This window comes from Python bivittatus, unplaced genomic scaffold, assembly GCF_059951505.1.
Source record: "Python bivittatus isolate LINGU-HERP-01145 unplaced genomic scaffold, Pbiv_v1 ctg000850_np1212, whole genome shotgun sequence".
NCBI classification, from domain to species: Eukaryota; Metazoa; Chordata; class Lepidosauria; order Squamata; family Pythonidae; genus Python; species Python bivittatus.
Window position 1 is genome coordinate 33,348,613 of NW_028277112.1, and position 14,983 is coordinate 33,363,595.

The window sequence follows — 14,983 nt, forward strand, 5'->3', positions numbered from 1 at the left end:
TATGATTTGATGATTCCAATGTATTTTAATGTATCTTCTCTCAATGCGTATATAGCTTAGTGCAATTTATTTCCCCCAAGGAAGACTATATGCCTATAAATGGCAAAAAGTGATATTTTTAAACAGTTTTATCATATAGTGTGGAAGAATAACCATGCAAGAATCAAACATTTTACAGACTTCATGGGGACACACAATTACACTTTAAAAGGCTTTAAGCAAGAAATATTTTTATTTTCAAACAGATGATTTACAACAATGTTATCCAAGTTAAAGTTTCCTAATCATCTTTTATTTACCTGTCACAACCACCTGGCAATTCAGGTACCAGCTATGGTGAAATGCAGTTATGCAATTTTTAAAGTAAATTTAAAATACTTTACACACAAGTAAAATAGCCAATGTCATAATGTGACTTTTGCTGATTTGTAAAAATTCTGTATTGTGGTAAAAGGATGAACTCCACTGAGCAAAGGTTGCTGAGAGATTTTCATTTACTTCAATGAGACATTGAAGCATACTGTTACCAAATATTTCAAATAATAAAAATTTGATGAATAGTAGAACTTTATGACAGATTTGTCTTTTAAAGATGCTTTAAACTCTAACATCCAGATTTCTTATGGGCTCAAGAAGATATCCCTCACATAAATAATAGTTATTCCTTTCAGATATTAAAATACTTTATTTTTTAAAGAGGTCTTTTAAATTAATTTGATTAAAACACAACACTTCAATTTTTTCATAAAAGGTGACAAGGGTCTAGTTACCATCTTTGTACTTTCATACATTGGTAATTTTTAGTTTTAAGCAGATAAAAATAGTAATTCATGCACTGCAGCCCTGTACTGCTATGAAAGTCACTGCAGTGGAATTTCTGTCTATCCAAATATTCTCAGAGTTGTAGGGTACAACTATCTCCTATTATTCACTGAGTACTTTCAAAACATTTTGAGTTGTATCCAAACTTAACAATGCTCAGATTTAAATGTAAAAGTCCCATTATTTTGATGAATCTATTCTAAGTAAGATTCAGTTGATATATAACCACTGATTCCCAGGTATTTACAGATAACTTTGCTTTTATTTTCAAGTCCAAACACATCCTATATTGTTTTCAATGCAGTTCCAATCTAATTTTCAACTGCAGCAGACAACTTCAGAAATGTAACAGAAACCCCTACGGTCCAAAGATCAACAGAGCATGACAAATTTAAAAGAATATAGTTTCTCATTGCATGAGATTATAATATCTGCTCTTCATGTTGTGTCCTGACCACACTAAATACATGATCAAAATACACGTAACTTAACCAAGTACAAAGGGAGGAATGTGGGCGACCTCAGAGCTTGCATGCAAAGAAAATGAGATTCTGCTTAGCCTGCTCATGATGCTGCTTTTTCATACAGGGAAGGTTAATACTTTGTAGACAAGGGAAAATTTCAATGTGGAGACTTAATTACAAGACAATTTGGTACAATCTCCAAGTAGAATAAACTTTTGAAACTGGATTGCCAATTTGAATCAAATGAAATTGATTCCCTTCAAACTGATCCAGGGATTCACTCACTTTCTGCAAATGTGCAGAAAGGGTGTTCATTGAACTGCCTTTTCAAATCAGATCGACTTGATCCAGCTCACATGCAAAAAACAAAAAACAGGGGGGGAAATGCCCTCACTCAATGTCTTTGGAGCTTCTTCAATTCTTTTTAAATATTTTTCTTTTTCTTTCTTGCAACTTCCTCAAAACAGATAGAAAATGGCTCAAAAATAAGTAAATACATCTTCTTTTGAAAGATTTCTGAAAGGAAGGGATCCTTGAAAAAGAAAAAGTTAAAAAAAGCTTGAAATTAATTAAGTTATTTAATTAAGTTAAATTAATTAAATGCATTAAGTCAGTTCTGGGAATAAAACTTAACTTCAGGACACCTGTGAACATTTTTGTCTTGTTTTCCCAATATTTAAATTCCACATTATATACCAGAAAAAGATTCATCAGCTGTGTCAGGTTTCTTATCTATTTTCCATAAAAAACTGTCATTTTCCTTCCAAAGCGATTTCTCACCCTCTTCTTTCTCTTTGGACAAAGAAGCAAAAGGCACTCTTTCACACAGTTTCTCTATGGCTGTCACATCTGTGAGTCTTTGGAGACACTCCTCATTCTCTTCATTCAGCATGTCCCAGAAATCTTTTGATCGGGTTGCTGCTTTTTCGGCAGGCCCATTAAGAGGCCTCCTGGGTATCTCGGCTGGACTATTTTCATTACTTTTGAAGAGGTCATTTAAAATAGAGGTGTCTCCTAGCAAGTCTGCAACAGCATTTTTCTTGCAGATTTGAGCCTGTCTGCTTTCTGACTCAGACATAAAGAGTTTTTTGGGCGACAGTGTCCCCTTCAAATTCGGCTGTCCTTTAGTACTACTTGCAGACAGCCTCTCAATTATTCTTGATTTACTGATTAGTGACTCAGATGCCATAAAGTCTTTGGATGCCTGACTGTTTCTCCCACTAATGCTGTCTTTGAGAGTGTCAACCGGCAATTGTTTATCTTCCTCATTTTGACCCCCAGCAGTCTGTACAGAAAGCTTATACTGAAATTGTTTTTCTTCTGCATCAGATGTACCTGGATCACCCAGATCTGTGGAAGGATCAGGCTTCAGTTGCCCATGGTTACAAATGGAGTTTTTTTTCCTGAACTTGGTTTTATACACACTGCCTTTCTTACTTCCTTTTGAAACAGAAGCTGGGACATCAACTTTTAATAGATCTTTTAACTCTGGATATTTTGCACTGTAAAATTCTTTCAACATTTTCTGCCTTTCTTCTGATGTAGCTTGAGTGATGTACTTTGCAAATTCTTCCACAGGAGCTTTATGAAAAAGATTTGCCATCTCCCCAAACTGCTTCCTGCAACAATTGATGAAAAGAAAAGTTAATTCGTTCAAAAAGCAGGGAAACCAGATAACCATTATCAAGGTTAATCAATGACACTTCTTTCAAAACTAGGTTAGGACTGGGTAGTGAAAATAGTCTCAAAGTAAATAGGCTGATGTTATGACTATATCTAGGTCAGTGAGTTGTTTTGGAAGAGAGAAAGGTTGAGATACAGTTAACAACACGGTCTGAATTCCTTGATTTATCATTCAGTGATTTTATCATTCCACTTATGAGACTAGTCAAGTGAAAGATATTAATATTAAACAGGTAAGGGAAAGACTTCTCTTGACTGGTCCAAAAATAAAAAAAAATCATATAGAGAATTCAGATGCAATGCTAAGTGTTAAACCAAGGTGTGTGAATGGCTACTAAATGATGAATTTTAAAATCATTCTTTGAAATTTAGAATCAGCAAATATTGTTTTGGAATTTTGCTTAAATAAAAACAAAAAATGAAATGGGTTGGGCCACTGCTTATACTTTAGAGATTGGTGTTTGGAATTTAAACTAATGTTTGTGCAAATTACCTAAAACAACTCTAAATGGATTTGGCAAGTAGGTAAGTAAACGCTGCCAAAATCTGTATCAGTTTTAGGCAAAATGCTAGAACCATACCATGAATTGGCCGACAAGGGAAATTTTGTGATGCCGTGAGATCGCTGAGGTTTGGGGCTGCATTTGAACTGGTGCAGAATTTTTTTACTAACTTTCTTATGATGAACAGAAATTTTCAGGCCCTGAAAAATAATGATATATGGATCTGCAATTGTCAAAGAGATGAGGGGGAAAAAAGTTTTCTTCCTTATTTCAAAACTTTAACCAGCTTTCAAACAATGACTGGGGAGAGATGGAGGGAGACTTTTTTAGGAAATATAAAAATACCTGTTCTGTGGTTAGAGCCTACAGGCTGAACAAAAATACCACAGAGCTATTTGTTTAAACTTATTTACCCATCTCTCAGTATACAATCTTCCTCTTGCTTCTTATTAAAATAATATCATGAAAAAGCTCCCTAATTTTCTGCAAACCCAAGCTCCAGAACTTTTCCCAGGGAAACACAAGCCAATTTTTTTTCAACCACTAGCCTTCTGGCAGCAAATTTGTTTCACAGAGCATATCAAAGCGCCTGCTAAAATGCCTTTTCCCCCTCCACCTGGTTTCTATCTTTATCTTATTACCATTTATACTGATTGTAACTTTAACAATTCTGCTTTTACTAAATTTATTATAGTAAATTTAGTAGTGTTTGTGCCCTATATTTACTTTATAGTAAATAAAGTATGATTTGCGCCCTAATTTGCACAAAACAAATTGCTTTTTAAAATATAATTGGTCCAATTCAAGAAAGAAATTTATTTCATTACAGAAGTGTCATTAAGACCTAATGATCTCAAATGCTTATGTTTCCTTAACTAGGTTACTGACTGCAGTGAATGCTAAGAACATCTCCGTCAATTATGTAGACTAGCATCAGTCTGGATTCCTGAATATGGAAGGCTGAAGAGAGGTACAAAGCCTCTAAAGGCTATTTCTTACTTGTATTTCTGAAATGACAAAGGCCCCATACAGGAGGACATTAACCTAAATCTGCCCCATATGAAAATCTCCACATCAAAGAAAGTATTCCAAGGCTACCACTTTGCTTTGTTTTCTACCCTAACAATTTTGGAGATTTTCAGATGGGACGGGAATAATTCACTTCAGGAAAAGAAGACATTAGTGATCAGGCTAATAAATTTATGATGCAGTGATTCTGAAATGAACTACAACATTCTCAGCCAATGCAGACTTCATAAGAAGTTTCTTCCAAATCCACATGAGGTCAGCATAAATGAAATAGAGGTGTTCCATTTCCTAGCCTTCTCTCAACAGTCACTTTCCAAAAGGTAGATCAAATGCTATAATTAAATATCTATACTGCGATTGCTCAGGGTTAGAGCGCAGGCTTTTCACTCAGCTCAATCTCTGGAATTTTTCCTACATACTGCTGGTAGAAGACTTTGCAGCTATTACCAATGGAGAAGGGATACTAAACAATGCCACAGCCATAAATTCATATTATTAACAATGTGTGAGGGAATAAAGGAATCTCTAAAATTTTTCAATTCCAAACATCAACATTAAATTCGTTTCAATAAAGACAAAATTCTGTTACACTAAACTATTACAGAATAATTTCAGGATGCACCTGCATGTTAAGCAAGATCACCAGAAATTAAGCGATATAAACTATTGGTGGTGCTTGCATTATTTTGCAAAAAGCTATAATTGTAACGACAAATATTTCTAAACACTTTGCAAAATATAATGAGTGATGATTCCAAATAAAACTTGAACAGGAATAAAATCTTGTTCAATACAATTTAAACAGAACTCAGAAAATCTGAGGTCACTTAAAACTTTACAACCCAGCATTGTAATCTCACCTGCGGATTTGTCTAGGTGTCTTTCCAAGCAGGAAGGTAATTGAGTCTATCTGGTGGATCCCCTTCTGCTTCTGGTGTACTGGATGTGTAATATAAAGAAGAGAAGGCCTGCTGGTTTTACTTGCTAAATGATCCTTCTTCACATTTTTTCTCCTTGATGAAACGTCTTCAGGACTCTCTCTGCTTTTCTAAACCAAATTTGAAATAAAATATTTTAATAGTTGTCATCTTATTTTATCCTGCACTATTTCTCATATTATGCTTGCTTTTTTCCTTATAAATTTTCTTATCAGAGGACAAAATGATTTTGAGCTTATTACCACAGGATTCACCAACATCTGTTTGATGTTTCTATTGGGAAGTTGGACTATTGACTTTTAATCGGTGTTAACATGTCACCTAAACCTTAGCCACTCTGAAAAGTTATCACTTTCAATTATGAGAACTTAATGTTTACTTTGCAATGAAACTGAGCAGAGCTGTTCCCCAAACTCATATACAAAGGGGGAAGAAAAAGAAATAGGTAGCTTTTGAGAAATCAGTTATGTACAATTATATCCCACTTTTTTTTGCAAGTGCTACTCATAAAGCATACCAACAGTAAACAATAACCAATACAATAGAATAAAACTTACCTTAAAAAGACAAGAATAGTAATAGTAAACAAAAAAGTAAATAGTAGCATTAAACACAAAAAGTAAAATTAAACTAAAATTATCATAAAGACATTTGAAGATGAAACAGGAATGATTGCCAATTCCAAAATCTACCTTACATCACGAGATGCCCAATTGATCTGTGAACATTTCAGTTTGCCACTTCCATTGGAAAGAGAACATTCCTTTTCCCCGCTCATTATACTTTCAATGGTAGTGGTATAGAAATTTAGGATTTGGGCTGGTCCATATGAAGAAAGTCATTTTTCATACAACTTAAGACTTTAAATGGACCAACATTTAATCGGTCTATTTTAATATCAGCTTTTTAAACTGATCTCTGAAACAAGCAAGAAACAGAAGGAACAAAATTGGCAAATATAAACTAATAGACATTCTGAAGAAATATTTTTCCTGCTACATTTTAGACCAACTGAAGTTTCTTCTTAAACTGCATCTTTAAAGAACCTGTAGGAATCCAGAGTAACACATCTTGTCTAGGTTAGTTTCATTTTCCCCCGCTTCGAGTCAGTATCAACTGCTTGGATAAGTCCCTGCAGTTTTCTTGGCAAGATGTGGTTTGACATTGCCTCTTTCCTAGGGTTGAGAGAGAATGACTGGCCCAAGGTCACCCAGTTGGCTTCGTGCCTAAGGTAGGGCTAGAACTCATAGTCTCCTGGTTTCTAGCCTTTCACCCCAACTACTTTCAACTAACACCAACCCAATTTAGACTTCAATACTTATCTACACTAGACCTTGTTGACACCTAGCTGATTTTAAATGTTAAGTAGGATTAGGCCTGGTTAGTATTTGATGGTAGACTATCTGGGAAATTGGGGGGCCGCTGATCAAACTGTAAAGTTGAAAAAGCATCGTAAAAGAAGGCAGTAGTAAATCTCTTTTAATAATAAGATAAAACTGTATGGAATAAAATAAAATAGAACTGTATAGAAGTAGTCACCAAAGGTTGGGCTTCACTCAAGGGCATCTTTATCCTATTTCCCAGAAACTGGGGACATGACCTAAAGAAGGCAATCTTAGCTTAGTAATCTTAGTTTGCAGTAGGATTTCTGGCTTGATGCAATCTAAACTCTCCTCTTTTGTTATTTTTGCTTTTCAGGGTATATGCAATAGCTGTCTCCAAACTCATAATCTGAAGGAGTCTACTTTTCTTTTTTATTGTCCAACTTTCATAGCCACAGGCAATGAAACAATAGCATTTGCTTTTCTGCAGTTGGTATATATTGATTTTTAATATATACTGCCTATTCTTCTCCAGATCTTTTCCATGCTAGTTATTGCAGTGTACCCAAGTGATATTCCATATTTAATTCTGGGTCCAGTGCCTCCTGTTTTGTCGATTTTGGAACCAGAGGAGATAAAATCCTGGGCTGATTCAATTTCCTTTTGTGTCAATTTTTATCTTGATGCCACCATTTCAAACTGCTGTCATTACTTTAATCTTATTGATGTTGAAATCTAGCCTTTTCACTTTTTGCTTTGACTTTTAAGATAAGCTGCTTTATATCTTCTTCTTTATCTGCCAGGAGAATAATCTTCAAAACTGCATCTGAATAGAAATTGAATAGAAATAGGGATAGGATACAGCCTAGCCACACACTTTTTTCAATTTTGATCTGGACTGTGACTCCAAAATTTATTCTGATAGTGGTTTTTTGGTGGTTATATAATTATTTTATTAACTGAATCAGTTCTGGAACTCCCATTTCTTTTCCATAATTTTTCATGTTCAACACAAAAGCTTTGCTATAGATGGTGTAGAATAAATATACATACTTTTGAAATTCACATTTGTTGCATGGTCCATCAAAGATTTGCAACATGGTCTTTCTTCCTCTTTTAAAACCAGCCTGTACTTCAGGCAGCTAACTTTTCATAATTAGGCCCACTCGCTGTTGCATAATTTCCAACTAAATTTTGCTAGCATGTAGTATCAGGACTATTAGGTGGTATTTGGCATTTTCCAATCTTTTGTCCATTCATTGGGATCCCATATTTTTTTACATAATTTTGTAATTACTACTGTTGATACTGATTTAATTAGTTTCAGAACCTTTTCTTTCTGACAGCCGTGTCATGCTCATGCTACCTTGTCTTCTAATCTGGCTCTGCTTCAGATTTCTGTCATCCTGTGTCACCCATGTAACAAACATTATATATGATTGCTCAATATATTACTTGCATTTATTTTGTATTTGTTTCTGATCATTTAGTTCTTTCTTATCTCTGCCCCTTAGTATATCTTTCTGTGAAGTGCATTTATTTATTTAAAAGATGTTTAGGGCTGTCCATCTTATACAACATAACTCTGGGTGGTTCACAACATACAAAAATAACAAAACACAAAAAAATAAACCATTTAACACAAACAGGGCACCATAACATTTCTATCCCAAATATACACATGCTGGGCTCAACTCCCATCCTGGCCCAATTCCAGGGAGAACAGTCAGGTCTTAATGGCCTTCTGGATGGTAGGGGCCCTTCAGATCTGTGCAGGGGATAGGCTGTTCCATAGGGCAGGCGCTATGAAAAATGGCAGATGGAGGTGGGCACTAACAAAATGCTGCTTCCCACCATCTCTAGTCCCACTCCCTCTTCCAGGATGGTCTTTTACCTTTTTACTTTTACTATACACCTTTACACTTTTTCTGGGCAGATGGGCAAAACAAACTAGCAGACAATATCATTTTTATTTTTAAAGAAAGCAAGTGGGCTCCATTTGGGACCTAAAGGCATTAATGAAAATAAAGATAGTGCAGGAGGTTGGAACTCTGCTTTGCAACATGCCAGCTAACCCATTTTTTTTAAAAAAAATCTTTTTAAATCTGTAAAAAGCCAGTGGAGGAAGAAGCATGGTGAGTTCCAAAGGAAATTTCTGTGAATATACTAGTACCCTGATTATCTTGTTTGGGACCTCAGTTATCATTTCACAGATGCTGAAAGGGGCTTATATCATTAAAATAGTTCATGTGAAACTGTCTTACAACAAGTTGCATTATTGATCCATCTGGTCCAGTACTGCCTCTCCTGGAGGCAGAGAAGAAGAATGATAAAATCAGCAAGATGGCACAATGGGAAAACCTAACTAATCTGATTAGGCTGGATGTTGGTTCTATAACCCTGATTTTCTGTAGATCAAAAGGTATTAGTGAGCAAAATCCTATTTTACTAGGATAGCAATTCCTCATTCCTACAGTCTTAGATAAGCCATTGAGGAATGTAAAAGTATATTAATATCTCATTGCTGAATTAATGGAAAGCAAATATACTAAATAATCATATCTTTCTTAAAAGAATTCTGAAACCTCAGAATGGTCATTTATTTACCTTATTCATTAAACACTACCAACCCACACATCTGTTAAACAGAAAAGTAGCATTTAAAAATTTTTTTGGAAAATAGCCAAGTTTTGTAAGTAGACTAGAAGCCACAATCTTTCTTGTCTTTAAGGGAATAAAATTGTTAAAACTAATGCTGTTCTTTTTAGTACAAATAAATTATTACAGATGGGATCTGTAAATTGAAGGGGGAAAAAAAGACTGCCAAATGTGCTTGCAAAGCTGGTATTTTCTTGAAAGACACTTCTCAAAATTAACTGTTAGATTTCTCCCCGAAGGCTAAATAATAAAGTTGTAAACAGAATATATTTCAGACTAAAGGCAGAATAAGCTTAAGCAATCATAAATTATCCCTGAAGTAGTATTGGAAGGGAGGGAGAAAAAAACAGCTAGATAAACAAACCCACTAACTGTGTCTGCTATGCAGGGATACTGGGTTCATTTGAATTTGTCAAACATTGAAAGAAAGACAGCCTATCAAGCTAACATCTGCAAAGTGTTCACAAATGACTTTCAAGAAATAAAGATCAACACATTTTCAAACATTTCAAATAGTATTATATAAGAGTGAAAATATTAGGTAACAATTTGTTGATGTTATTTTAAACAGGGCTTGAAATCAGCAAATTTCAGAGCAACATTGATAGTTCAAATCAGGGGGAAAAAAAAGCTGTCCAAGCTGTTTGAACCTTTGCTAAAGGATAATTAATTTGAGATCGACATCTTGAATGTCAATGCCTTTCCAAAATCATTTTAATTAATTTCTAGATGCTTATCTTACTGTAGCAAAACAGCTGAGCCTCTTGTATGAAATGCTGACGGTCTCAAACCAACTGTCCCAGAAGCCCCCTGGTCTCATCTCTTGCCTTGGAGTGGTGGCTTGACAAGTTCTGTTGCCACCACCTACTATCCAAGGGCACATCACCTGGCATTTTCCGTCAAATCCCAGTGTGAAATTAGCTGTCACAATATGTTTTGATTTCCTGGTATTTAAAAGGTAAAAATGAAGGTTAAAAAATTGAAGAATTACTATAATGCAAACTCCTGGCCATGTAGCTTGGAGGTTTGGAACGAGAGGTCAACCTATCCTGAGGAAATAAATCAATCTCATAGGACATAAACAAAATCAAATTTTATTTTTAGAAAAGAAAAGATATGATATAGGAAATCCACTTTACTTTAAAAAAAAAAATACAAAAAGTATATGTACTGAGCCAGGCAGACCACATGATGGTGCTGCTGTGCTACCACTGAATGTTTTGTCCTGAAGAGATGGGAGATATGCAGAAAATTATAAATAAATAAATAGTTTTTCTTCTGTCCAGCCTAAAGGCTGGAAAACAAAGCTGAGGTACAGACTCAGTATCCTAATTTGTAAATAAGAGCAAGAGACAATAAAGCTTAATTAGCACCACATAGAAAAAATCAAACAAGAATCTAATGCAAAATTGTGGGTAGATTTTTACCATTTCTAGAGTTAAACATTTTCTGAAGCAAAATTATTCTGCTCCATCTATCTGGACTACCTCCAGTTTTCTGGGGAGATCCACCTTAATCAGAGGCTGCTGAGGAGGTGGTGAACCTCCTAGTCCTGTCCACTCTTTTTCTCCCACCTTCCCCCTAGTTCAACTACATTTTTATCTTAAAAAAAACTCTATACATAGCAGAGGGAGCTGTGCTGAGATATCTCTCTATGCCTGTGACAAAGAATATCTCTCCCTTTAGATATGAATTGGGGACGTTTGAGCATCTGGGATTGTTTGAGCCTGTCCACTGTCAAGGTGGGTACATTCACAACTCTTACAATGTCTTTTTTTTCCCAGCTCATATTTTTCCTATGAAAACTATATATGTGTGTGTGTCTGTGTGTGTGTGTATTAATAAACTGAACCATTTCTTTTGTTTGCAAACCTAACTCTGTCATTTGACAATTGTTTTCTTTTATCACTGATGTACTGGATTGCAGTGTTCACAAAATTAACACCCTATTTTTTCTTATCTTTATATACCAATTAATTATACCTGTACTTATTTATTTAAAATATATCCTACCTTTTCCTTAGAAATTCAAGCACCTTACATCAGGATCTCCCTTCATGTGATTCCTAGAGGCTAGACTGGGGTAGTGTGACTAGTCTCAAATCACTTCTGTGACTGAGGCAGCATACAATATAAGAAATAAATAAATAATCCAACCCTTTACCCACTTCACCATCTTGGCTTTTTCCCCACATTTTTCCTATAAATAGATGTCCTTTAGTTACCTTCCTGGCCGTCTTTGGAAAAATGTTGCAAACTAAAATATGTAATTCTTATAAACAGAAAGAGTGAATTCATTCAAAACTCTTCTAGTATGAACCTAATTAAGTGTTGCAGCAAAAAAGAAAAAAAATACATGAAAACATTCTAGGAATTTTGAATATAAAACCTGAATTGAAACCACAAATATTTTTATTAGGAATAATTCCAGAGGGTATAAATGAAAAGTATCACAATTTATTGAGATATATGCTGACAGTGACACTTGGCACAATACTGGAAAAGAGAAACTGGCCAATGATACAAGACTAGCAGACCAAAATTGGAGAATATGTGACAATGGAGAAATTGACTGTATATATTTACAACAGAAGTCTAACCAAAGTCAGGCAGGAATGGCTCCCTTACATGCAATACAATATACCCAGCAAGATCAGCTAAGAGATTTAGAAATGGCTTTTGAAGAAAGGAAAGAAATTAATTTAAGAACAACTGAAAAAAGTACCTATTAGTTATAAGCAACAACTGTAAAAGGTTAAAGTAAAGTATAAATATCGAAGTAGGAATTAGTGATTGGGGGGAAAAATGAAGGGAAGGGGGAGAGCACACTTCATTTTACAATGTAACAGTGCACAATGCATAGTGCAAAGCAATGCTATAGTGCACTTCATTTTACAATGTTTCTTTTTAATTACACTGTATCTTATTCCTTGCATTTATATTTTTTATTTTATATTTTTGTACAAAGCTTATGCAATAATAAAACTATAGTAATCAAAAGCAAAAACAAAAGACAAAACTAAAAACTATGTTGAGGCAGCTGATAGCTAGGCTTGAATTGTGGCTGTTACATAGTTGGCTATATAGAACAGTTTTTATTCATTTGTTTACAATTATTCACATGCCACCTTTTCTTGTGATAAGAAGTGCGGCAGAGATCATCATCTTTGTCCAAACTGCGGTTCGGTGCCTTTAAAAAGGACACAGGGTTCACATACTTCCTTTCTTATCTTTGGAAATTGCTTGTTAACTGCTTTTTGAATATTAGGAACCTTCATAACAGTTTTACCCCACTGGGTGAGTTTCCTTCATTTTGAAGCTAATTATAAGAATCCTTCCCATGGGAAAATGTGGTTGTTTTCATTACTGAAAAAACATATATGATAAGGTGGGATTTTGAAGGCTGGACACTAGAGGGAACCAGAAGGAATTAAAGATTACAATTAAAGGAGAAGAGCAGTTAAATTTAACTTACTAATACAGAATGGAGCAGAATACTTTAACATTGGATGTATTGAAAGATATTTGTGAACAATGAATCCAGAAGTTAATTTTAAAAATGTATGCCATTATAGACAGACTGTGTTTGGAAGGTGATATGGAAAAGGAAGAAGTTTTACCCGACAAGACTGAGTCTGATTTGAAAGTGGATATAAAAATGACGGGCTATGGGAATGATGTGGAAGGAGATGCTACACTTGATATACAAATGAAACTGGTTGATGTGTTACCAAAACAAAAGAGTGACCTGAATAATTTTCTTATACTGAATTTACAAAAGAAACTTGTTAAAGTTGTGAAGAATTTTGTGAGAAGGGACAAAGAACAAACGAGAAAAAATCAAGTTCCACGACTTTACCTTCCGGGATAAAGGGTCAAGATTGTTAAAAGTAAAGGAAAGAAATACAAAAAGATCAAGATTGTTAAAAGTAAAAGAAACGAATGTAAAGTTGGTTTATTTGATCAAGGTTAAAATAGATATGTTGTTATCTCTGGTAACCCTTAATGGACTTTTGCTGACCAGGAATGAACAATGAGGTTTTAGAGTTTGTTTATAGATAAGAGATGACATATGCGAAGAAGAGAGTGTTTGTTGTATTTTAAGAGAAAGTGTTTATTAAAATTGTTTATACTTATTGTGATGAAGGGGGAAGTCATTTCTTAATGAAAGTTCTTGAGTGAAGAATCAAGTGAGACTGAATAAGATTTATCTGAAACCTTGGCTTGTTGCTGCCAATATAAGTATTAGTGAATTAATTGGACCAATAGTCCAATATATACACACCGTACATATTCAATGGTCTGATGCAATGTACTTTACAATATACTTTAGTTCTTCACTTTCCTTCCTTAAAATGTTTACTAAATGAAATCAAATCCTATTCCGCTACAACCTACTTATGACGTTCTGATCCTTTGCATAGTATATATAAGAAAGTATCAGTAAATATGGCAGAAGCTCATCCATTTATCTTTATCTCTTGTTTCAGTTCTATAGAAAGCTTCTTGTGTAGAGGTCCACATCGGCATCTTATGGCATAAAAGTGGTCTACATTTATTCCAAACTTTTAATAGAGATCTTCTAATGTGATTTTTAAAGTCCACATTAACTTTAACTTTATCATACCACAAATATCCATGCCATCCGAATCTCAAATTGTAGCCTTCCAAGTTTAACAAGTTTTCATTTCTCAAGGTAATCCATTCTTTAAGCCATACTAAACAGTGTAAAATTTCAAATCAGGAAGACCCAAACCACCTCTTTCTTTCACATCTTGTAAAACTTTATTCAGTGGTACCTCAGGATACGAACTTAATCCGTTCCGTGACTCTGGACGTATCCCGAGTTGGTCGTAACCCGACGCAAATTTTCCCATAGGGTTCAATGTAAATCCGGTTAATCCGTTCTGCCCTCCGAATTTGGTCACACCCCGAAGCAAATTTTCCCATAAGGTTCAATGTAATTACCGTTAATCCGTTCTGGCGTCCACGGACCACGAATCAGGGGTGGGAAAACGGCCGGGCGCCGCGCTGCGCAGCAGGAAAACGGCTGGGTGCCGCGCTGCGCGGCGGGAAAACGGTCAGGCGCGGCACGGCGCGGCAGGAAAATGGCCGGGCGTGGCGCGGCAGGAAAACGGCCGGGCGCGCCGTGGTGGGAAAACGGCAGGGCATGGCGCGGCGGGAAAACGGCTGGGCGCAGCGCAGCGCGGCGGGAAAACGGCTGGGCGCGGCACGGCGGGAAAACAGCTGGGCGCGGCACGGCAGGAAAACAGCCGGGCGCGGCAGGAAAACGGCTGGGCACTGCGCGGCGTGGCGGAAAAACGGCCGCGGACCACGTGTCAGGGGCAGGAAAATGGCCGCGGACGTGTCAGGGGCGGGAAAATGGCCACGGACAACATGTCAGGGTGGAAAAATGGCCGTACCCCGAGGCAGAGTTCGCACATCGAGGTAAATTTTTGTGGCTGGAACTGGTCGTAACCCGAAAAGTTCGTTAGTAGAAGCGTTCGTATCCCGAGGTACCACTGTATTTCATTCTTGTTTTTTTCCCTTGCCATATAAACTTA

At 35.8% G+C, this 14,983-nt stretch overlaps 1 protein-coding gene across 2 annotated transcripts in view; it reads right to left on the minus strand.

The window, feature by feature from the left end:
* Positions 1–208: 208 nt before the first annotated feature.
* ERCC6L2 (ERCC excision repair 6 like 2) overlaps positions 209–14,983 on the minus strand; it is a 67,255-nt gene continuing 52,480 nt past the window's right edge. For both annotated transcript variants that reach the window (XM_088129860.1, XM_088129861.1), the window contains exons 19-20: positions 5,362–5,549; positions 209–2,905 (exon numbers count right to left, since the gene is read on the minus strand). In XM_088129860.1, the coding sequence (XP_087985986.1) occupies positions 1,975–2,905; positions 5,362–5,549 (1,119 nt within the window). In that variant the 3' untranslated portion in view covers positions 209–1,974. The remainder of the gene's footprint in view (positions 2,906–5,361; positions 5,550–14,983) is intronic.